The sequence below is a fragment of the Giraffa tippelskirchi genome, chromosome 4, assembly GCF_054371585.1.
Source record: "Giraffa tippelskirchi isolate mGirTip1 chromosome 4, T2T-mGirTip1v1.2.pri, whole genome shotgun sequence".
Lineage (NCBI taxonomy): Eukaryota > Metazoa > Chordata > Mammalia > Artiodactyla > Giraffidae > Giraffa > Giraffa tippelskirchi.
In genome coordinates, this window is record NC_137278.1 from 201888651 (window position 1) to 201912621 (window position 23971).

A 23971-nucleotide genomic window follows, 5' to 3' on the forward strand; every position below is an offset into this window, starting at 1 on the left:
GCTAGGACAGTAACTCCAACCCTCTTTCGGATTCGGCCCCTCACCCTCCTATCAGTTCAGGTTTTCATCACTTCTTTTTTCCCAGCTTTATTGAGATATATACTTCACACACACTTCACCTTTTTGAAGTCTACAACTGAATACAATTAAATGGCTTCAAGAGTATCCAGAACTGCTCAACCACCAGCACAATCAACCGGAAGACATCATCATCCTCGAAAGAACCCCCTGACCCCACCCCCAGGGGCACTGCCCAGAGGCCTTCTCTCTTTCGGCCCCTCGTTCGGGCCGCGTCAGGCGCGCAGACACCGTGGCTCCCTTAGACTCCCTCGCAGGGCGCGTGCCAAAGTGCGCCTTCCTCGCGGCGCTACGCCGCCCCCACCGCCCCGCATCCGCTCCGCACCCTCAAGACCCAGATCCCCAGTGCTGCTGCGCCGGCACTCCCAGGACCCGACGCTCCGTCGGCCGGCTCGCCTACACACACGCTGCGCCTACAGCTGCTTCCGCAGCCTTTGCCAGCCTCCGCACCCACGACGTTGGGCCCATCCCAGTCCGCCCCCTTCTCAGCAAGCCGGGGCCGCCCCTGCGGCGGAACCATAGAGCTGCTCTCCAAGGCCAGGAGAGAGTGGTCCTTCCGGGTCACACCTGTGAGAAGACGCCCCGCCCCCATCCTCTGTAGTCTAGACTTCCGCTCCGGAGGGCGGATCCGCCCCCTTGCGGCGCGCCCGCGCCCCGCCCCGACGCTGGCGGTGACGGAAGCACGCCGGGGTGACCTCACCCGCCAACATGGCGGCGGCGGTAGATTAGGGCAGCGGGTCGGAGCCGCTGCCGCCGCCGCCACAACTGCGGGTTCGTGAGTGGAGCACCTGCCGCCGCCTCTTTCACCTTTTCGGGTTGCAGGGGCCTGAGCCAGGTGAGGGGAGTAGGGTCGCAGGCAGGCCGCGCCGGGCCCTCTCCCAGCGCCGCCGGAGGCGTCCGAAGGCCGACGCGGGAGACGGAGTGAGAAGCTGAGTGCGCGAGGCCAACCCGCTGCCCCGCAGACTTTACCGGGCGTGAGGCTGGCGGGGGTGGGCCTCTGGCGAGGGGTGGGCCTCTGGCGAGGGGTGCGTGCGCGGGGCTCGAGTCTTGGCTCCCCGCCCGCCGGCCGGTCGCGGCTTCTCCCTGAGGTTCCCTGTCCCTCTCCCGGCGGCTCCGACGCCGCTGTCATTTGCTGTTACTATTATTTCACATGTTCAGTTTTCCCACCCGTGGAGACACACGGTTCACGCTAGATGGTCTCTCCATTTGGTCTTTCTCCCGCCATCCCAGGGCGACCCTGAGTGTTTTTCCTTCGTGCTCGAACTTTCCAGGCTGAGGCTTGCCCTCAGGTCCTGGGCCCTGGCCGCCGCCCTGCGGAGCCTGCCCGCTGCCCGCACGAGCGCCGTTCTTCGCGGGGCCAGCTCGCTGTCTCTGCAAGTTTTAAGCTAAACAGACGGTCCCCAACCCCCTTCCTTTTTTTTTCTTTACGACTTGGAGCAAAACAAACAAGTCCTGCGAAACTGTCAGTGCGATTTCCCCGGGAGGTTTGGTCCAAACCAGAATGCTGGTCTATGCCCTGACTTGTTGTGTGACCTTGGATGAGTTGCCACACCCTTCTAGTACCTTCTTTTTTTTTTCTTCAGTCACCCAGAAAATTAAGCAAGTGTTTTGTGTTGATAGTAAACTGTTGATAACCTCACATACGCAGCTGGATAAACTTAAACACCGTAAATTGCAGATGTTTAAACCATTGTGGAATTTGTTTCGCTTGGTAATAGACCGTTAGGGACTTTCAAATCCTTTTACTCTGATTGGTCAGGTATCATTCTCAGTTTTTTTTTTTCTTTCCCAAATGATGAATTTACTTATGCCTGCCTGTATCCCCGTAGCTGAGTTCAGTTGAAGGGTACATGTGGTTGAGTCCAACCCGTTTTGTAGAGAAAAGGTGCTCCTTAGCACGTTAGTTACTCAGTATTTACTCCATATCTTATTCGGCTAAGCTGTTAGGACAGGTGATTTGCAACAATAATGATTATTGTTTTAGGAATATGTTTCTTTTCTGAAACATTTTAGACATACAAAACAAGTTTTAACTGTGGTCCTGCCGACCTGCTTTTTTATCGTGGTTTTTCAAACTTGATTTTGCTGCATATTTTATTCCACATGAGTGGTCACCAAGAGTTCTTAATTAATACGTATTAACAGGGTTGAAGGGAGGGGCCTATTTTCAGAGTAGCTGATTTAAAAAAAAAAAAAAACAGCATTGTTGAGTTACCATCAAGCCGTTCACTTGTATAGTCACGGACTGTAGAACTATCACTGCAGTTTTCAGCAGACGCAAAAGAAACTCCGTGCCAGGTAGCAGTCATTCTTTATCCCCACACTCTCCTACCCAGGCAGATCTGTTTTACGTTCTGTCTGTGTAGATCTGTCAATTCTAGATATTTCATAGGAACAGAATTATACAATATGTGGGGTTTTGTGACTAGCTTTTTTTAAAATTTCCTTGTTGTAGCAGATATTGGCAATTCATTCCTTTTTATGGCCACATAATATTGCAGCATATGAATAGACCACATTTTACAAATTCATCAGTTAATGGACAGTTATTTCCACAGTTTGACTGTTACATACTGCTGCTGTGACCATTCATGTGAACTTTTTTGCCAGGAGAGTGTGTTGTCTTTTCTCTGTCGTATACTTAGGAATGGAGCAGAGAAGCTGACAGTTATGTCTCCCTTTTACTCACGTTATCTGCATACATGGGAAGCCTGATTACTTACTGTGAAAGTCAAACTACATGTTTGTGGGGAGAGTGAGAGTGAGGCATTCCTCTATAAGCACATTATCTTAGCATGCCAGCTGCTGAGTGGAGACGTTTGTGGATGGCTCTTAACACAGGACTGAACTGGCGTCTTCAGTTAGGTGTGTTTTAGTTGGAAAGTGATAATGTACACTAAAATAATTTAGTGTCTGCTGAATTTTAAAATGAAATGCTTGGTTGAGTTTCTCAGTTGGACCCAGTGAAATTTCTGCGATTTCACAATATTTATTAGGATTATGTAACTTTTCTTTGGGAGAAAGTTCTAGAATTCTGTAAGAACTAATAAAGTATGGATTGAAAAGATGAAGTTAAGAGAAAAATGAAGTTATTGGAGTTCATGTTAATTTCTGGAGCTTTAAAAAAAAGTCTTTACTCAAACCACCAGTGGGGCTGGAGTCTGGGAATCAGAAACTGTTAATATTTGAAACTCCAGAGTTTTCGTTTGTAACTGAATTATCTGTGGACTTTCACATTTCTCTTTATAAACTGGGATTATTGATCTACTCAACTCCATATGGGAGTATTTAACAATGTAACAAGGTTACCATTTTATTTTGGTGGGAGGAAATGGTCTTAAAAACAAAACTTCCTAAAATAATACAAATACATCATGTTAAATTGTAATGTGTTTGTGTTAATGGTTCTGCGGGGTTAAGAAATACAATATAGGTGTGATATTCTAAGTCAGTATTTCTGAGGTTGGTATTAGAAGTTTGTAATAGCAGCCAAGGTGGTGATGATGAGACAAGGTTGGGAAACGACTGCAAGACACTCGTGATGCTGCAGATTTGCTTTTCTTAAGATTTTAAAGCAGAATCTAATAGTTGCTGTAGGCGCTGTAGGCATTCTGGCTCCTCTTCATACAATATGCCCAGTCCCTACACTGCTGTCCTGGCATTTGCACCGGTCTTCATAGTAGAAATCCAGCTTGAGGAAAAGAAAAATGTTTATTGTGAGATTGTGGGTTTGATATTGTTAATGAAGGATCACCTGTGTATAAACACAGGATTAAGTTACCCTGAGCTTCCTCGGGCCATCGGTCTGGCTGATAGCTACCTGTAACTTGAGAGAGGAACAAACTAAAGGTGTAAGGCAGAGAAAGAAACGGCTGGGCAACACAGCTGTATTCAATAGCTTGTTAGAATTGTGCAAAAAACAGGAGCTTTTATATTGAAGATCATTCTTGTGTTTAATCATTTCTTGACACCAAGAATACTTCCACCTAATTTGAATTAGGTGTTCTAGATGGAATGTAGAGAGTAAAAGTGGCTGTGTCTTTCTCATCGTTGGAAAGAAGCTGGTGCTGTCTCGGACAGGAATGTCCTCTGGTTGACGAGGTAGTAGTGGGCTAGACCTGAACACGGTCCCCTGCTTCCAGGACAACACTAGCTGGTGGGCTCAGAGCATGTTTACTTTTCCTTTAACCTGTCCCCCTCCTCCCTTCCACCACCCCATTCTCAAAATTGACAAAATTGCTTCTTTTGGTACTATGGGTGTTTGATATTTGGGACATTGCCTTGTTTTTCTACCATTTCTTCCCGTTGTCATTAGTGGGAGTATTTTCACTTCTGTGTCCTCTCACGCTGAATGCTGCCAGGCTTGCAGGAGGTGTGTGTTGGAAGGGTGCAGGCCTGCGAGGTCGGAACGGAGGAGAGTGCTCTCCGCCAGGTGGTTGTGCTGTTAACCAGCTGTTCTGATTTTCGGCAGATAAATTGTCTACTTCTGTCTCTCCATCAATAAAGTTGAGACTGCTACTTTTTCCTTCCGGTGTGGAGGATTGCTGTGACAGTACTTCAGGAGTGGAGGTCTCGTGCAAGGGGAATTTGTGGTATGTGTTAGAAACGCCGGAGCCCTTGGTTCAGCATGCTGACTTGAGTCCCCATAGAGAGTGGCAGAGGGAGTGGGTGCCCTGTTCCCAGAGCACCCAGCAGCGGGGCTGTGGAGTGTACACTTGGCATATTCTCAGTGCCTTTGAGCAACTATAACTGAATACAAATGCACTGGACATAAAATAGCATGTCTTTAATTGAAGTTGATGTGCGATATTATATGTTACAGTTATACAGCATAGTGCTTGCAAGGTTTTAAAGGTTGTACTCCATTTATAGCTATTATAAAAATTGGCTGTGTTCCCGGTGTTGTAGACATATAGTAGTGTTTCTGAGGTCTGCCTGCCCCATCACCTGAACGAGCTGCTCCACTGCTCTGAAACTGGCAGCTTAGAGTTAGAGGAGCTGGACAGATATTTTAACCAGTGGTTGTGCTGTGTTTATGACTAGGATGTCAGAGACACATGTGAAGCTTAAAGACTATACGCTAAACTGAAATAATTTAAATGTGTATGACCATCTTCTTCCTTAGTGTGAATCATTAAGAATGATTGAGTGTAATAGAATCATTCATCAACCGTGTGGATATATGGATACTGACGTGTATACTACAGCTGAGGACTTCACTGTGAATAGGATGGTGAGTTTGGAAGGTGGAGAATTATGAAATTATGAGAATTATGAAATCATGATGGCATTTGTCATTCAGTTGCCAAGTCATGTCCAATTCTTGGTTGGATTTTTTAAGAATTAATTTTATTGTAGTATAGTTGATTTACAGTGTTGTGTTAATTTCTTTCTCTCTTCTTCCCACACCATGTGGCTTGTGGGATGTAGTTCCCCAACCAGGGATTGAACCTGGGCCACGGCAGTGAAAGCACCAAATCCTAACCACTGGACCACCGGGAATTCCCAATGTTGTGGAATTTCTGTTGTTGTTCAGTAGCTAAGTCATTCCAGCTCTTTTCGACCTCATGGATTGCAGCACACCAGGCTCCACTACCTCCTGGAGTTAGCTCAAATTCATGTCCATTGAATAGGTGGTGCTATCTAACTATCTCATCCTCCTTCGCCCCCTTCTCCTTTTGCCTTCAATCTTTCCCAGCATCGGGGTCTTTTCCAGTGAGTCGGCTTTTTGCATCAAGTGGCCAAAGTATTGGAGTTTCAGCTTCAGCATCAGTCCTTCCAGTGAATATTCAGGGTTGATTTCCTTTAGAATTGACTGCTTTGTTCTCCTTGGTGTCCAAGGGATTCTCAAGAGTCTTCTCCAGCACCACAGTTTGAAAGTACCAATTCTTCAGCGCTCAGCCTTCTTTATGGTCCAACTTTCACATCTATCCATGACTACTGGAAAAACCATAGCTTTGACTAGACGGACCTTAGTTGGCAAAGTGATGTCTCTGTTTTTTAATATGCTGTCAAGGTTTATCATAGCTTTCCTTCCAAGAAGCAAGTGTTTTTTAATTTCATGGCTGCAGTCACCGTCCGAAGTAATTTTGGAGCCCCAGAAAATAAAAACTGTCACTGTTTCCACTTTTTCCCCTTCCATTTGCCATGAAGTGATGGGACCAAATGCCATGGTCTTAGTTTTTTGAATGTTGAGTTTTAAGCCAGCTTTTTCACTCTCCTTTTTCACCCCCATCAAGAGGCTTTAGTTCTCTTCACTTTCTGCTATTTGAGTGGTATCTGCATTTGTGAGGTTGTTGATAGTTCTCCCAGCAATCTTGATTTCAGCTTGTGCTTCATCCAGCATGGCATTTCACATGATGTACTCTGCATAGAAGTTAAATAAGCAGGTGACAGTATACAGCCTTGTTGTACTCTTTTCCCAACTGAACCAGTCAGTTGTTCTATGTGGTAATTTCTGCTGTACATAAAAGTGATTATTATACATACATATACATTCTTTTTCATATTCTTTTCCATAATGATTTATCACAGGGAATTGTATATACTTCCTCATGCTGTACAGTAGGAACTTGTTGTTTATCCATTATAGTATAGTTTGCATCTGCAAATCCCAAAGTCCCAATCCATCCCACCCCTCCCTCCACGCCCTCGACAACTACAAGCCTGTTCTCTCTGTCTGCCAGTCTGTTTCTGTTTTATAGATGAGTTCATTTGTGTCATATTTTAGATTCCACATATTAGTGATGTCATATAGTATTAGTCTTTCTCTTTCTGAATTATTTCGCTTAGTGTAATAATCTCTAGGTGCATCTGTGTTACTGTAAATAGCATTATTTCATTCTTTTTTTATGGCTGAGTAATATTCCAGTCCATGCATGCATGTGTGTGTGAGAGAGAGAGTAAACACCACATCGTCTTTATCCATTCCTCTGTCAGTGGACATTTAGGTTGCTTCCATGGCTTGGCTGTTGTTAATAGTGCTGCATTGGGATGCCTGGATAAATAAAGAAATTTGATTATAGCAAATTCTAGAACATTCATTTTTTTTTAAATTTAAAGCATTATTCAGAAGATGAGTACTTTGTTCCTCTTTACAAAAACTTCTGAGACTTTTCAAAGGTTAAATTTTGTTACTTATTTCCTCTGTTCTCCTCTCTTTCGGAACTTTACTTAGTAATTTATTCCTTGCTCTCTTTTTATTTCTCTGCAGCTCTCACACTGAATGTAAGCATGCTTAAGTCTCTTTCATTGTGACAAATTAAAGAATTGTCAGACCCTTTGTCTCTGTTCTCAGACTCCTTTCTTCCATTGAAACCAGACTTTTATGTTCATTCTTTTTATCTCTTTATATAGTCACCCTTTTTTTCTGTGTATTTGAAATTCTTCATACTTTCTTTCATTGTTTATTCATTTATCTTAGTTTGTTTAGTACAGATCTTAAATTTTGTCATCATTCTCTTTTTCCTATTATTGGTTATCTGAATTTTTTTTTTATCAGATATTTCTTAAGATCTTAAAACAGTCTGTATCATTGCTTTAAGTAGAAAACAATTATTTGGAAACCTTAATAAAACACTTTGGAGTCAAAAGATACAAACTGATGATGATATAAATAAATCCCAAGTGTGTAACTTGCAGCCTGATGAGCATAGTATATATAATTCTGCGTGGTTTATTTGGAAGTTGCCAAAAGAGTAGGTCTTTAAAACAGGGGTACACAGTAGGTAAAACAGCTGTTGGGCCCAGGTGGAGAAGTGGAGTTGGACTCGAATTGATTAGGTTACAAGTTAAAGCACCTCCTGAAGAGATTGGGAATAAAGTTGACTTGAGGAAGAGTTCAGAGGCGGGCAGTAAAGGCGGGCAGAGTGGCTCTGCTCCATAGCGTCCTTCAGGGGCCCAGGTCTCTCCTGTCTTGTGCTGCCCCCTGGAGAGGTGTCTGCTATTGTCATATTTCAAGTCCAGAGAGGAGGCGAGAGGAAGTCTGCAAGGAGAGGACACCCCCCACCCCCACCCCATGGCACACACAGCTTCTTCTCTCACTGCTCAGGCTCATACTAGTTGTATGGCACACACAGCTGCGGAGGAAACGGGAGATGTCACCTGCAGCTGGGCACTGTGGACCCTGCTGGAATGTGAAGCCTTTAATAGTGGAAAAATGAGAACATACTGGCTGGGGGGCATGGTGCTGCGGAAAGAGAGGGCAGAGCTACTGTTCTTGCCACACAGGTGAAAGTAGGGTAACTGGGGGAGATAGAAAGGGGAGTGTGCTTTTGACCTGAAATCTGTACATACGTTCCTAATTGTAAGTAAACTGAAGTTAATGTTTTTTAAAGATTACTGAGAGGATAAGTCTGAGAAATATTGATTTTGGTATTTAGTTGAATAATTGGAGTTAATGGGAGAATGTATTGGCATGTAATGAAGTATTTTTTTAATCTTTTAAAAATATTTATTTATTTATATTTATTTGGGTGCACTGGGTCTTATTTGCAGCATACGTGATCTTCATTCTTTTGTTGCGGCTGCTGCTGCTGCTGAGTCACTTCAGTCGTGTCTGACTCTGTACGACCCCATAGACGGCAGCCCACCAGGCTCCCCCATCCCTGGGACTCTCCAGGCAAGAACACTGGAGTGGGTTGCCATTTCCTTCTCCGTAATGAAGTTTTTTAAAAAAACTATTAATTTATTTGACTGCATGGAGTCTTAGTTGTGGCACTCAGGATATTGCCTTACAGTGCATGGACTCTCTAGTTGTACCCTAGTTGTGTTGTGAGAGCTTATTTGCCCCTGGGGCATGTGGCATCTTAGTTCACTGACCAGGGATGGAACCGAGTCCCCTGCATTGCACGGTGGATTCCCAACCACTGGCCACCCGGGATGTCCCAGCGTGTAATGAACTGTACACTAAAAAAATACTTTCCTGGTTTTAGGTTTTGTACATCTGTAAGTAGACATTTTCGGAGCTCTGCCGGCCACCCCCATGGCGTCCTCAACTACCGTGCCTCTAGGATTTCACTATGAAACGAAGTACGTGGTTCTCAGCTACTTGGGACTCCTCTCTCAGGAGAAGCTGCAGGAGCAGCATCCTTCCTCACCCCAAGGTATCATCTTCGGCTTGTGGTTGAATTAAGTAGTAATAATTAATGTATGCCAAAATGTGTGTTTGAGCACTGTATAGCCGTGGCTGTGAGACTGAAGAATGCTATCAGCTCTTAAAGACTAACCCTTCACTCTGTCCCTTCCCAACCCCTGATCCATTCCCAGAAGCATGACTTTTAATTTTTTTTAAGAACTTGATTTTTTTTTTTTTTGGTTGCACCACACGGTTTTAGAGATCTTAGTTCCCTAACCAGGGATTGAACCTGTGCCCCTTGCAGTGGAAGCATGGATTCTTAACCCCTGGACCACCAGGGGAGGCCCAGGAGCTCAATATTTTAAATAATTGCCATTGGTAGAGGTAAAAAAAAGTACTAAATACATGTAAATAAATAGAAATACACCTGCCTTTAGAGATTTCCTAGTTAACGGGATATAGATTAGAATTAAATAATTATTTTTAAAGTTTATAACAACTTCTTTGAATTATGTTTTTTTCAAGGATATTAAGTTTTTTTAATTGAATAGTTTATTTACAATACTGTATTAGTTTCAGGTGTGCAGCAGTGACTCGGTTATAGATATATGTCAGTTCTTTTTCAGATTCCTTATCTTCTCGGTTGTTATGAAATACTGAGTATAGTTCTCCGTGCTGTACAGTAGGTCCTTGTTTATCTGTTCTTTATATAGTAGTAAGGATATTAGATTTAAACAGTGGATTAATCTCTCAGACTTAGAGAGGTTTTAGCACAGTTCTTTGTGTTGTAGAGTTGTGTGTATTTTAATTTGCCAGATGAAGCTTAAAACAGTTACTAGAGTCTGAATTAGTCTTCTTCATTAATATGTAACATCACCTTCTTAAATATTCTCATCACAGATTTTACTGTAGCCATTGAGGTAGTTCTTATCTGCTGCTATTTTAGCTCAAGAAAGTATCCTGTCGAGATTCAGGAAAGACGGGCTTCCATAGCCATTCCGACTATAGGGATGACCAGAGATGTCTTAACAGAGCTCATAAATGCTGACATGTAACTCGAGGGTGTGTTATGTTTTTGAACATTGAATCATATTTTGAATTCCCTGAGCTTAGTAGCTGTTTACACAAAATTACATCAAAATAGCTTCAAAGACACCATAAAAGAAAATTTTTTTCCTACTAAAATTTAATTTATTATTTAAATATTTAAATGATATACCAGATATTTAATTTATTATTTCACCAAACTCAGACAGCAGCTATTTTACTTTCTGTTGTCTTCTGATATTACTCAATATTCACATAGTTTACAAGAGCTTCCCAGGTGGCACTAGTAGTGAAGAATCTGCCTGCCAATGCAGGAGACGCAAGAAACATGGGTTCGATCCCTGGGTCAGGAAGATCCCCTGGAGAAGGAAATGACAACCCACTCCAGTGTTCTTGCTGGGAAAATCCCATGAACAGAGGAACCTGGTGGGCTTCAGTCCATGGGACCACAAAGAGTGGACACGACTGAGCAACTGAGCACTACTATATAGTTTTCAAATAGTTGTAATAATTGATTACAGTGATTATGGTGATTTTTTTTCCCACCATTTTATCATGTTTACATGTTTCTGTATTGTATCTCCATTATTGCATGTCTAAATGTTTCCATCTTTTTAAACATTGATAGACTGCTATACAGTTTTTCGTTTACCATAGGACCCCTCTTATCTAGGTCACTAACACTGGTAGTAGGGCTTTTACTGAAGAAGTCAAGGCAAGAAGGAATTCTAAACAAAGAGGTTGTTATAAGAAATTTTAATGAAGTTGTTAATAAATGTACGTTTATTTAGTAATTTTGGTGTATGGTCAAGGCATTTTTCTTTCTGAATATGAATCTGTTGACTGGAATTCCATGTCCTCTTTCTACCATAAACTATACTTCCATATCTATTATGTGCACTTTTAAATTTATGCTTAAAGTGGAGTAAGCACATAAAAGCACTTGTAGTTTCATTTAAGAGGCGTTCTAGATTTTTATGATTTGTTTCCCTCTAATCTTTTACAGTTGTTTCTCTCACACCTAACTTGAGGTGGTATTTTTAAAAGCAGCTTCACAAAACATATAATCTGGCTTTCAGCAAACCTCACCACATATCATACTTAAGTGATATCTGTAATTTTAAGTCAATTGCACCATTTCAGTGACCAGTATAACTTTACTGGTTATACTGTATACTGGTTTACTGGTTATATTGGATCTACCTGACCCTTGCAACCCCAAATTGAAAGTGCAGAGTCCTAAGCACTGGACTGCCAGGAAGTCCCAGTATTCCCAACATAATAAATAGGCTGGGAGAACGATAACTGACTCTTGGCAGGCATACGTCCTGTACACGTGTGCTGGGTGGCATCTACCATCTATCTGCTTGTGCTCAACCTGCAGTGGGTCTGGTAACTCAGCACATGACTTGTAGTGAGGGTAGTGAAGAGCAGTTTTGTATGTGCTTCCCCCCACTGCTAATGGTTATTTACCTTTGTAAATTGTCCAGAGTCAAACTGAGGAACCAAAAAGGAGTGAGCAGTCATGTGGTGGCTGCACCTGCCTAGTTATTTTCATTGCCAGCTGTGGAGAGGGCTCCATCAGAGGAAGTTAGCCTTCAGTTTGTCATGCTCGGCACACACAGGGATGCTGGAGCTCCTGCAGGCCACCACTCCCAGCCACCTACCCCTCCCAGCCACCTACCTCTCCAGTTTACACGCAGTGAAATCCATCCATTATTTCATGTAGCACCTAATTAAGGTAATTGTCAATAGAATCTCAATTAGTATAACGGGGATAGTAATTCTGCAGGTTTGACTTCAGCACTCCAGATTCAGCCAAGTGAGTAAGTCCCAGACAGACTAATTGGTCTTTTTTCAGATAATCGCTTCCTTTCTTTTGGCCATGCTATGCGGCAGGTGGGATCTTAGTTCCCTGACCAGGAATTGAACCCATACCCCCTGCATTGGAAATGTGGAGTCGTAACCACGTGCTCTCCAGGCTTGAAACATTGGAGTCATCCTTTACCTCTCATCTCTGCTTCCTTCCTCTTTCTTGCCCTCTTTCTTTGTCTACTGTTATTAACTGTTCCAGTTTCGTGACGATTCTCCCATTTTCCTTTAAATCCTGCCTCAGGATTTGAAGGAAATGTCTCCTGATTTTTCTCCTTCATTTCCTATGTTCTCCATCATGTAATCTGAAGGCCACAAGCAAGCTGCACTTCCTACATTACCTCTCACATCAGGAACCCACAGGTGCTCTTTTTCCCTCAGTCTATCCTACAGAAGACCCCATTACCTGTTGTATCTCTTGGCTACTGTTGCTTTAGACTGGCAGTGAGCCATGCTTATTCCTATTAGTTTTTTCACTCGAGTTGAGTTGCCCCTGTGACAGTTGTTGTTCAGTCGCTTAGTCTTGTCCGACTCTCTGCAAGCCCATGGACTTCAGCACACCAGGCTTTCCTGTCCTTCACTACATCCCAGAGTTGCTTGAACTCCTGTCTGTTGAGTCAGTGATGCCATCCAACCATCTCATCCTCTCTTAACCCCCTTCTCCTCATTCCCTCAATCTTTCCCAGCATCACGGTTTTTTCCAGTGAGTCAGCTCTTTGCATCAGGTGGCCAAAGTATTGGAGCTTCAGCATCAGTCCTTCCAATGAATGTTCAGGGTTGATTTCCTTTAGGATTGACTGGTTTGATCCAAGGGACTCGCAAGAGTCTTCTCCAACACCACAGTTCAAAAGCATCCATTCTTAAGCACTCAGCCTTCTTTATGGTCCAACTTGCACATCCATACATGACTACTGGAAAAACAATAGCTTTGACTCTACAAAACTTTGTTGGTAAAATGATGTCTCTGCTTTTTAATATGCTGTCGGTTTGTCATAGTTTTCCTTCCAAGGAGCAAGCATCTTTAATTTCATGGCTACAGCACTGTCTGAAGTGATTTTGGAGCCCAAGAAAATAAAATCTGTCACTGTTTCCACTTTTCCCCATCTGTTTGCCATGAAGTGGTGGGACCAGATGCCACGATCTTGGTTTTTTGAATGTTGAGTTTTAAGACAGCTTTTTCATTCTCCTCTTTCATCCTCACCTAGAGACTTTAGTTCCTCTATACTTTTTGCCATTAGGGTGGTGGTATCTGCATATCTGAGGTTGTTGATATTTCTTGCAGCAGTCTTGATTCCAGCTTGTGATTTATCCAGCCCAGGATTTTGCATGATGTACTCTGCATGTGTTAAATAAGCAGGTGACAATATTCAGCCTGTTGTACTCCTTTCCCAATTTTGAACCCATCTGTTGTTCCATGTCCAGTTCTAACTGTTGCTTCTTGACCTACATACAGATTTCTCAGGAGGCAGGTAAGGTCGTCTGGTATTCCCATCTCTTTAAGAATTGTCCAGTTTGTTGTGATCCACACAGTCACAGGCTTTTGCATAGTCAGTGAAGCAGAAGTGGATGTTTTTCTGGATTTCCTGCGACAGTGGTTCCTGATGATTCCCTAGACCTGTTTCTCTTTCTGTCTGAGGCATGAAGGAAATTGCACCTAAGCAGGGCCGTGAGACTGGTCCTAGGCAGTGAAACTCAGGTGCTGGGGCTTGTGTCGCTTCCAGGCTGTGGCATTTAAGAGCCTTCTTCCCGTTGTGTTTCCCTTGCCTGTGGTGTGTGTAGGCTGAGTCAAGGGGGAGAGGTGGTCCTGAGGACGCAGTCCTGGGAGAGTACCACCACCCTCAGGCAGGGTTGCTGAGTCACTGTAGGGCACAGTCTTGCCTCCGGTCCCCAGATTAGATATGGAGCACACAGGAGAGATGCACCTTTGGGGTAAGTTGCTGAAGTCACTGGCTTTATTTATTATTGCAGCCTAGATTCCTGTCCTCATTAGTGTATCTCACCTGTATGCACATTAGGGTGACCAGCTATCCAGTTTGCCTAGGATTGAGTAAAACTGGGAAAGTCTTGGGCAAACTAGATGAGTTGGTTACCCAAATACATACATAGGGACGATATTCCCATCTACCCAGATTCCACTTATTTACAATATTTTTTAACTGTAACAAACTTCATGGTCCACAAAAGCCAGGCCTTTTCAAGCCCCGTGATTTATTAAGTTTGTAAAGACCTTATGCATTTATATAAGCCGGTATTAATCAATTTTTTTCCTTCTGCTTGAGCATAGAATTTTTTTTCTACCCCAATATTATAGGCTCTGAGAAGTTTACCTGCTTTGATGTTTTTGTTTTGTTTTTGAAATTTGGTTGTTACCCTTATATTGTTTCCTTAAGCCCAAGTACACAGTATTCGCATGTAAATACAAATGTGTATGCTAACCTCTTAGGTGAAAACTTGGGCTCTAATTGCTGTCTCTGCTGCTTTGCTCTCCAGTTTGTTATCTAAAGCCTGAGGGAGTCTCCCTTCTGTGCCGTCCTATTATCTAATGCCTGAAGTAGAGCTCCCTTCTATGCCGTGCTGTTATAAATAGAGCCTCCCGCAGCGTGCATTGGTGTAGTGTGGTTAGGGTTTGGTTTCAAGTTCATGAAGCAATAGGTGTGAGAAGAAGAAGCTAAAGAAGGTGGCCCTATTCATTACTCAGGATTTCTGTCACATGAAATGTCTTTCATTTTTTCCTCAGTGAGTCATGTGCTGGGTACATAACTTCTCCTTAAATAGTTAACTGTGCTTTTCCAGAAGTTGTCAGCTCGTCTGGACTTCATTAGTTTGTGTTGAATATGTTCAACGTTATATGTTCTGACTAGCAGAAGTCCTGCTGACTTGTATGTGATCCCAAGTAACAACTTGTTACGTTCAACTTTGCTTGTATTAATACAGAGCACCTTGAAGTTGTAGTCATTAATAGGGATTCAATAAGACATGTCTTAGGTTAGGAAGGAGAGTAGGTTCGTGTCTGTTAATTAGTAATGTGACTGTCAAATGCATGTCTCGTTGTGGTGCTGGCTGGATATTCATTCAGCTGTTAAATACTAGTCCCCCATTCTGCTCACCCCTCCCTCTCTAAGCAAACGCTGTTCTCCTTTCTGTCTCTGTGAGTCTCATTGGAGTGAAATCACACAATACCTGTCCTTTTGTGTCCAGCTTGTTTTGCTTAGCGTCGTGTCTGTAAGGGTCACCTGTGTTGCAGTGTGTTTCAGACTTTTACTCCTTTTTAAGGCTTACTCATGTTCCCGTGTGTGTAGAAAGCTTGTTTTGTTTACCCGTTCATCTGGCTGGTAGACATTGGGTTATCTCTACCTTTTGACGGTGGTGAATAATGCAGTGATAGAAATTGGTGTACGAATGGTCTGAGTGTGAGCTTGCCGTTCGTTTGGGCATACACCCAGGTGTGAAATGGCTGGGTCGTCCTACATTTAAGTGTTTTGAGGACATGCCACCCTTTCTTCCCCAGTTGCTGCATTATTTTACAGTCCAGTCAGCAGCGCACAAGGATTCTGATTTCTCCACACCCTCATCAACATTGCTGTTTTCTGCCCTTTTGTAGCAGTTCTAATGAGTAAGAAGTGGTATCTCCTTGTGATAGCTCATTTCTTTTTATTGCTGAGTAATATTTCCTTGTATGGATGTACCACAGTTTGTTAATCCATTCACCTATTGAAGAACATCTTGGTTGCTTCCAAGTTTTGGCAGTTACGTATAAAACTCTGATAAATATTCTGTGCAGCTTTTGTATAGATGTAAGTTTTTAACTCATTTGGATAATACAAAGGTGCGTGATTTCTAGAGCTTACGGTAAGAGTATGTTTAGCTTTGTTAGAAACTACTAAGCTGTCTTCTAAAGTGGCTGTACTATTCCCACCAACAGTATATGAGGGTTCCAGTTTCTCTGCTTCTTTGCCAAATTTGCTGTTGTCCTTATTTTTAAATATTCTTGACTTATCTGGCAGCACAGGGCCCTAGTTGGCCGCATACAGGATCTTTAGTTGAGGCATGTGAACTCTTAGTTGTGGCATGGGGGGATCTAGTTCCCTGACCCGGGATTGAACCCACGCCCCCTTCATTGGGAGCACAGGGCCCTAGCTGCTGGACTGCTAGAGCAGTCCCTGTTGTCCATACTGTTTTGATTGTTGCTATCCTGGTGATGTGCAGTGGTAGCTCATTGTGGTTTTAATTTGCATTTCCCTAATGACTAAAGATGCTGAACATCTTTTCATGTGCTTACTGGCCATTTGTATAATTGGACAAATATTATTCATATACTTTGTCCATTGTAAAATTGGGTTATTTGTCTTTCTATTGTTAAATTGTAAGAATTTTTTATAGCAGACCCATATAAGATATATGTGTATATATGTATAGTTCCAGATAGTGTCTTCCATTCTGTGCTTTTGTCTTTTCTTGGACATATAGAAGTTTTAAATTTTTATGGAATCTTGTGTATGTTTTCTTTGATTTCTAGTTTTTTGGTGTTATATCTGAGAAACGGTTGCCTAATCCAGGGTCACACACATTTTCACCTGTTTACTTCTAAGAGCTTTACACTTTTTAGCTCTTAAATTTAGATCTTTGATCCATTTTGAATTAATTTTTTTATTACCATTTAGGAATTTTTTAAAATGTTAAAAATTGAAGTTAGTTGATTGACAGTGTTGTGCTAATTTCTGCTGTACAGCAAAGTGAGTTAGTTACACATATATACATTATTTTTTTATATTCTTTTCCATTATGATTTATCCCAGGAGATTGGGTATAGTTCCCTGTGCTGTACAGTAGGACCTTGTTGTTTGTTGAATTAATTTTCTTATATGATGTGAAGTGTGGGGGTCCGGATTCATACTTTCATGTGAGAATATCAAGTTGTTCCAGCGCCATTTGTTGTAAAGGCTATATTTTTCTTCATTGAATATCTTTTTACCCTTATCAAAAATCAGTCGACCTTAAATATATGGGTTTATTTCGGGCTCTCAGATTCCACTTGTTTATATGTCAGTTCTTTTTTTTTTTTTAAATAAATTTATTTATTTTAGTTGGGGGCTAATTACTTTACAATATTGTAATAGTTTTTGCCATACATTGACATGAATCAGCCATGGGTTTACATGTGTTCCCCTTCCTGGACCCCCCCACCCACCTCCCTCCCCATCCCATCCCTCTGGGTCATCACATTGCCCCGGCCCTGAGCATTTGTCTCATGCATCGAACATGGAATGGTGTTCTGTTTCACATATGACAATATACATGTTTCAATGCTGCTCTCCCAGAACGTCCCACCCTCACCTTCTCCCTCAGAGTCCATAAGATTGTTCTATGCATCTGTGTCTCTTATTCTGTCTCGCATATAGGGTTATCGTTACCATCCTTCAAATTCCATATATATGCATTAGTATACTGTATTGTTGTTTTTCTTTCTGGCTTACTTCACTCTGTATAATGGGCTCCAGTTTCATCCATCTCAGTAGAACTGATTCAAATGTATTTTTTTTAATGGCTGAGTAATATTCCATTGTGTATATGTGCCACAGCTTCCTTATCCATTCGTCTGCTGATGGACATCTAGGTTGCTTCCATGTCCTGGCTATTGTAAACATAGGCAAAACACTCTCCGACATAAATCACAGCAGGATCCTCCATGACCCACCTCCCAGAATATTGGAAATAAAAGCAAAAATAAACAAATGAGACCTAATTAAAATTAAAAGCTTTTGCACAACAAAGGAAACTATAAGCAAGGTGAGAAGACAGCCTTCAGAATGGGAGAAAATAATAGCAAACGAAGCAACAGACAAACAATTAATCTCAAAAATATACAAGCAACTTGTGCAGCTGAATTCCAGAAAAATAAACGACCCAATCAAAAAATGGGCCAAAGAACTAAACAGACATTTCTCCAAAGAAGACATACAGATGGCTAACAAACACATGAAAAGATACTCAACATCACTCATTATTAGAGAAATGCAAATCAAAACCACAATGAGGTATCATTTCACACCAGTCAGAATGGCTGCTATCCAAAAGTCTACAAGCAATAAATGCTGGAGAGGGTGTGGAGAAAAGGGAACCCTTTTACACTGTTGGTGGGAATGCAAACTAGTACAGCCACTATGGAGAACAGTGTGGAGATTCCTTAAAAAACTGGGACTAGAACTGCCATATGACCCAGCAATCCCACTGCTGGGCATACACACCGAGGAAACCAGAATTGAAAGAGACACGTGTACCCCAATGTTCATCGCAGCACTGTTTACAATATATGTCAGTTCTTACACCATTATCACATTATGTTGACTACTTACAGCTTTGTAGTAAGTTTTGAAATTGTGAAGTATGAGTAGTCCTTCAACCTTTTTCAAAATTGCTTTGACCATGTTCTGTCTTTTGCAGTTCTGTTTGAACTTCAGGACTGTCTTGTCCATTTCCAGAGGCAGTTGGAATTTTGATGGGATTGCATTGACTCCATAGGTCAGTTTGAGGAGTATCACCATCTCAGGTCAGCTTTCAGGCCAATCTTGTAATCTGATCCCAGGTTCTGGCTCACAGTTCCCTGTTCCTGGGGATATGCACTGTTTGTTTCTTCTCAGTCTTTCTATGAGGAACAGGAGATGTTTGATCCTGACTACTATGAATCCGGACTTTGAGTGGGTGCTCATTGGACTTTCTTGTCTAGTCTGAACATCTGCATTCCTATCAAAACAAAGATTGTGGAGCACTGCCCCATACCTGCTGAACCAGGTGCTCCATGGGGCCTCAGAATCTGTATCTTTAATTATTGCTTCATTATTGTTTAATATTCTCTTGGTACTTCTAATGTGCCCCAGTTTGGGGAACCATAGATTTAGAAAACATTCTTGCTCTCAGAGGTCTAGGCCATACATACAACTGTTCTAAGCTTGTTGATCTGATATTCATTTGAGTGCCTTTTGGGGCTGGAATATGATGGTTGCTGACTCACCTGACCCTTTCCTTGACATTGAGGTGGGTGGGATTTAAGTGTGATAAAGTTTGTTTATCTTTGAAATATTTTTCTGGATTTATAGTACAGGATTTATGCTGCATTGGTCCTGTGTGTAGCTCTGTGCTTTTGAAAGTCAGGGTGGAGTTGGGGTTGATTAAAAGAAAATCAGTGAATCTGTCTATGTCATTGGTTAGCTGAAGAAATAGCCTTTTGTATCCTGACAGCAGTAGACTTTTTACTGGTTTAGGTTTTCCACATGGCTTATTATCAAGTATGACAACTTGTCGTGTGTAATTAGTGTCACATTAGTCTCATGAGAATAGGTATGCCTTTAATCAGCTGCTTTTCTTTAATCTGACAGGATGAGGCATATGGTAACCAAGACATTATTGTCATTTTCTTTGTGGCATGGTGGTGGTATTGGGAGTGGTGTGATGGGTGTGGTGATGTATATATGTTTTAGGCATGCAGATTTTCCTAAAAGAGGAAGATGGCAAATAAAGCATTCATATATTCCTTATTTTTCATTCATTATACTTCAGAAATTGTAATCATATGTTTTTGAATTTAGTAATAATGTTTCTTATCAGAATATCTACTTTCTAATCTCATTTATGTATAATTTATTTGTGCCTGGGCAAGTCATCTAAGTTTACTAAGTCCCATATTCTTTGTATGAGATGGGTGGACTCACCCTGACCCTTTTGGATCTCAAATTCTGTGATCAAATGTTGGTAAAGACCCTTGTGAACATGAGATGATGATTGAGGTCTCCCTCTTGCCATCCCTCCTCCACAGTTTCCTCCATCACAGGCCGGCACCATAAATGTTCTTGTTACTGTCCTGTGTATGTGGTTGGTCTGTATTCCTACTCTCTTCCATTAAATGACCACTCATTTTCTTTGTTTCTTTTAACCTTTTAAAATATTTGAGGTAGCCTCAAAATCTGCTGATACCTTTTACAAATCCCTCTGAACTGTTAATAAGTTTTATTCTGTTGTCTCCTTTCTTGTGTCCTTTCTTTCCAGAAAGGTTGTTGGGTTATACATTGTAATCCTTTGAGTCTTCATCAAAGAGACAGTGACAGCTGTTGATGTCAAGTATTTGTGTACGTTTTTAGTCCTTACTTGACATAAGCCTAGGACCAAGGGACTAGCTCAAATAGTTTGTAATCGGGTCAGACTAATGATAATAAACTATAAAATCATTGATACAAGACAGTATATATTTAAATGGTAAACTGTGTGACACAGATTAAGTGATATACATGTTCAGCTGTCAATGATACTTAAGTAGTCGGTGAAGATACTGTGGAAAAGTAGAGAGACTTAAATTGGTCCTTGCAGGGAGTTCCCTTGTGGTCCAGTGGTGAGGACTTGGCGCTTTCACTCCTGAGGTCCTGGTTCAATCCCTGGTCAGGGAACTGAGATCCTGCAAGCCATGTGGCATGCCCAAAGAAAAAAAGAAACTGGTTCTTGCAGGGTGGACAGAATTAAATAACCAGGAAAAGGAAGAGTCCAGGTTAGGTAAAAATGTTGTTTTTTGTTAGTGAATAAATTGGCAGTGAGTTCCTACTGGCTGGGAAGAGGAATTAATTTTTTTAATAGAAATTAATTTTTAAAAATTTTACACCATGTATCATTTAATGTGGCTTATAATTAGAACATAGTAGAAGTAACTTGTAATGAAATCAGAATAGGAAGACTGTACATTTCCAGTCTAGTGGATCTAGTGGGAGCAGTAGATCGCAGGTATGTTGTCTGTGGGGTCCTGTTCAGTCTTCTCAGCATTGAGCAGTGAGCTTGGTTCTGAGGCAAAGCCAAAGCAAAGTGGAGGTGGGCAGTAGTTCCTCCTTGTCCATGGGAATATGCTCCAGGATTCTCAGGTGGTGCTGGCTACCACCAGATGCTGTGTATTCTCCTGTAGTAATGGGTGGGTAGCTTACATGGTCTGGACATGCCAGCTATGACTCAGGTCTCAAGACCCCACCAGATTTCATCACACTAGTCAGAATGGTGTGCTGTGTAAAATTAATGAATTTTGCTTCTAAAATTCTGTGCAGTATTTGGGACCGTGGCTGATGCGGTTAGCTGAAACCACAAAGGGGACTACAGTATTTAGTTCCCAGACGGAGCTATGCTATTTTAAGGGAAATGTTATTCTTCAAGAGAATTGTTTTTCACTTAGAGCTTTATTACATAGGACACAAAAAAATGCGGTAGAAACTGTCAATATCAAATAGTGTTACATTTCAAAACTCTTTCTCTTTGTGGAATTCTAGATAAAAGCTAAGGAAATGGCACTAAAGTGCACTCAGTTGAAACAGATAGTTGATACTGTCTGGGGATTTTTCTGATGATCCAGCTTAACTTGAGGATAAAATCTAGAATGCGTGGAATGGAGGGACTGCCTCTTATGTGAGGAAACCTTATAAAAAGTTTACCTGACAGGCTGTATTGACTGGCAAGAGTCTCTTTCTGAGTAAGGACAGGTCAGGAGAAAGCTAGCAGATGTTAAGTTTGAGATGGTTTTGCGTAACTTAAAGGGCTGACTCAAGCTTTTCAGCCTGGTGTTTACTCTGCTTCTGTTGTGGAAGTATGTTTGAAGAATTTCTCTTAAAAGCACTGTGTTTGCTGTAGCTCATTGGCAGTGACTGACCAAAATTCTTATGTTGTTGAGCACGGCAGAGATTATTTGAGCCCAGAAAGTTTGAAAGCAAGTCGCTTAGAAGTGGATCACATCGGGAAGGTGGAACACCAGGGACCTTCTGGTATTTAGGACTGTAGCTTCCTGGTGAAACATCTCAGATGAATTTATTGTGAAGTGTACCCTTACAGTTAAAAAGTTAACTTTTCTTCTACACTTTTTGATATAAATTAATGAAATTCTGTTGGACATGTGTTCAGGAAAAGATACATTTTAGTTTTAGAGCAATTGATATTAAGCCATAAGCCATTCTCTGTTGCAGCAGTTGGAGAACAAGAGTAACTGCTGGTGTTGTAACAGATGCTTTGGCATTATGTAAACTGAAGGTTATTCCTGCTGGCCCAGGTTGTGTATGAACCTCGTTAATTAGGAATCCATGGTGAGCTCATTCTGTGCACACTGTGCAATGTTAACGTTTAGAGATTCAGAAAGGGTGGTGAATGGGGTCATTATCTATAGAGCATTTTTTTAAGTAATGTTTATTTTTTGTCTGTGCTGGGTCTTTGTTGCCGAGTGGGGGCCGCTCTCTAGTTGTGGTGCTCAGGCTTCTCATTGCCGCCAGAGCACAGGCTCTAGATGGAGGCTCCACACTTGTGGTGCACGGACTTAGTTGCTCTGCAGCCTGTGGTATCCTCCTGGACCAGGGATTTAACTCATGTTCCCTGCATTGGCAGGCAGACTCTTCACCCCTGAACCACGAGGGAAACCCTCTGGTGAGCATTTTTGATGTGGTGAAACTTAACTTACTTATCTCTTGACAGCTTCCCTTTGTGGCAGATATTGTTTTCCTGTTTAAGTAACAGCACAGGTTCAAGAAGGCTGTTTTCCTTGCCTGAGGTCCTGTGTAATGAACTGGAGCGCTTGGCTGGAAAGCTTACCTTCCCCTCTATTGAGATGCCTTCCAGAAAGCCAGAAGGAAGAGAATTTCACTGAAAGAAATAAGGTTGACCCACAATAATTTTGATTTGTGTTTGCCTTATTTTAATAATGTTGCATATATTCTGGAAATCCCTTTACTGACTAGTGTAATTATATTAGCCAGTGCTATTGTGGAGCTGTCTGAACTACAAATTACTTTTAAAAGGAAAGCCTGTTTTAATTATAACCAACTGTAATTTATTACAAGTCTGTCTGTAAGTGAACTAAGCCAGTCCCTGACATACAAACGCTGTCTGATTGCACTTACATAAAGTACTTCAAGTAGTCAGAATTATATAGCAAAAGCACCGTGGTGGTTGCAAAGGGCTGAAGAGAGGAGGTAATGGAGAGTTATTGTTTAATGGGTCTGAAGTTTCAGTTTTACAAAACTAAGAGTTCTGGAGGTGGATGGCAGTGATGGCTGCACAACATTATGAATGTATTTAATACCACTGAACTGTAGACTTAAAAATGATAAAGATGGTAAAATTTGTTAGGTGTGTTTTACCAGGATAAAACAAAAAGCCCATATGCCAAGATAGATTTTTATGCTTTATGAGAATTTATAAAGATTACCTTCCTCATAGGATACATTATCTTCAAATTTTTTTGTTTTAAAATTGTTTTTGTTTTATAAAAAAAAAAATTGTTTTTGTTTTATGTAATTAAAAAACTTACCAGCTTTGTTAGGCATCATTAACAAAAATTGCGTATATTTAAGGTATACAGTGTGATGGTTTCATATAAACATTCATTGAAGTGATCGCCACAAGCAGGCTAATTAGCGTTTGTTTTTTTTTTAATCACCCACACCCCTCTCCCTTCTGGCAGCTACCTGTTTGTTCTCTATGAGTCTGTTTCTGTTTTGTTGTATTTGTTCATTTGTTTGATTCCGTATATAAGTGAAATCATATGGTATTTGTCTTTGTCTGACTTCTTTCACTTAGCATAATATCCTCTAGACCCATCCATGTTGTCACAGATGGCAGGAGTTCATTCTTTTGTAATGGCTGAATAGCTCACTTAAGTTCGGTTCGAAGAGTCTGAAAGAGTCACAAACGGTAGGACTGAACTGATACACACACCCATGTTCACTGCAGCACTATCTACAATAATTAAGTACGGAAACAACCTAAGTGTCCATCAGCAGACAAATTAATGGATAAAGATGCGGTGCACATGTATGATGGAATACTATTCAGCCTTTTCGTACAGTTTATGGGGTTCTCAAGGCAAGAATACTGAAGTGAATGAGACGGTTG

The 23971-nt window shown here is 41.6% G+C and overlaps 1 protein-coding gene and 1 non-coding gene across 19 annotated transcripts in view; one reads left to right on the forward strand and one right to left on the reverse strand.

Moving 5' to 3' along the window:
• Nucleotides 1-765: 765 nt before the first annotated feature.
• Nucleotides 766-23971, forward strand: part of BCL2L13 (BCL2 like 13) — a 50141-nt gene continuing 26935 nt past the window's right edge. For 12 of the 18 annotated variants that reach the window (XM_081589934.1, XM_081589928.1, XM_081589915.1 and 9 more), the window contains exons 1-2: nucleotides 766-913; nucleotides 9012-9182. In XM_081589934.1, coding sequence (XP_081446060.1) covers nucleotides 9062-9182 — 121 coding nt within the window. In that variant the 5' untranslated portion in view covers nucleotides 766-913; nucleotides 9012-9061. Of the gene's footprint in view, nucleotides 914-5203; nucleotides 5312-8574; nucleotides 8699-9011; nucleotides 9183-23971 lie in introns of all 18 variants that reach the window. The other 6 variants (XM_081589935.1, XM_081589922.1, XM_081589917.1 and 3 more) reach the window with 4 other exon arrangements.
• TRNAE-UUC (transfer RNA glutamic acid (anticodon UUC)) lies at nucleotides 5509-5580 on the reverse strand. The gene has a single exon. It is a non-coding gene; the product is annotated as a tRNA-Glu (tRNA).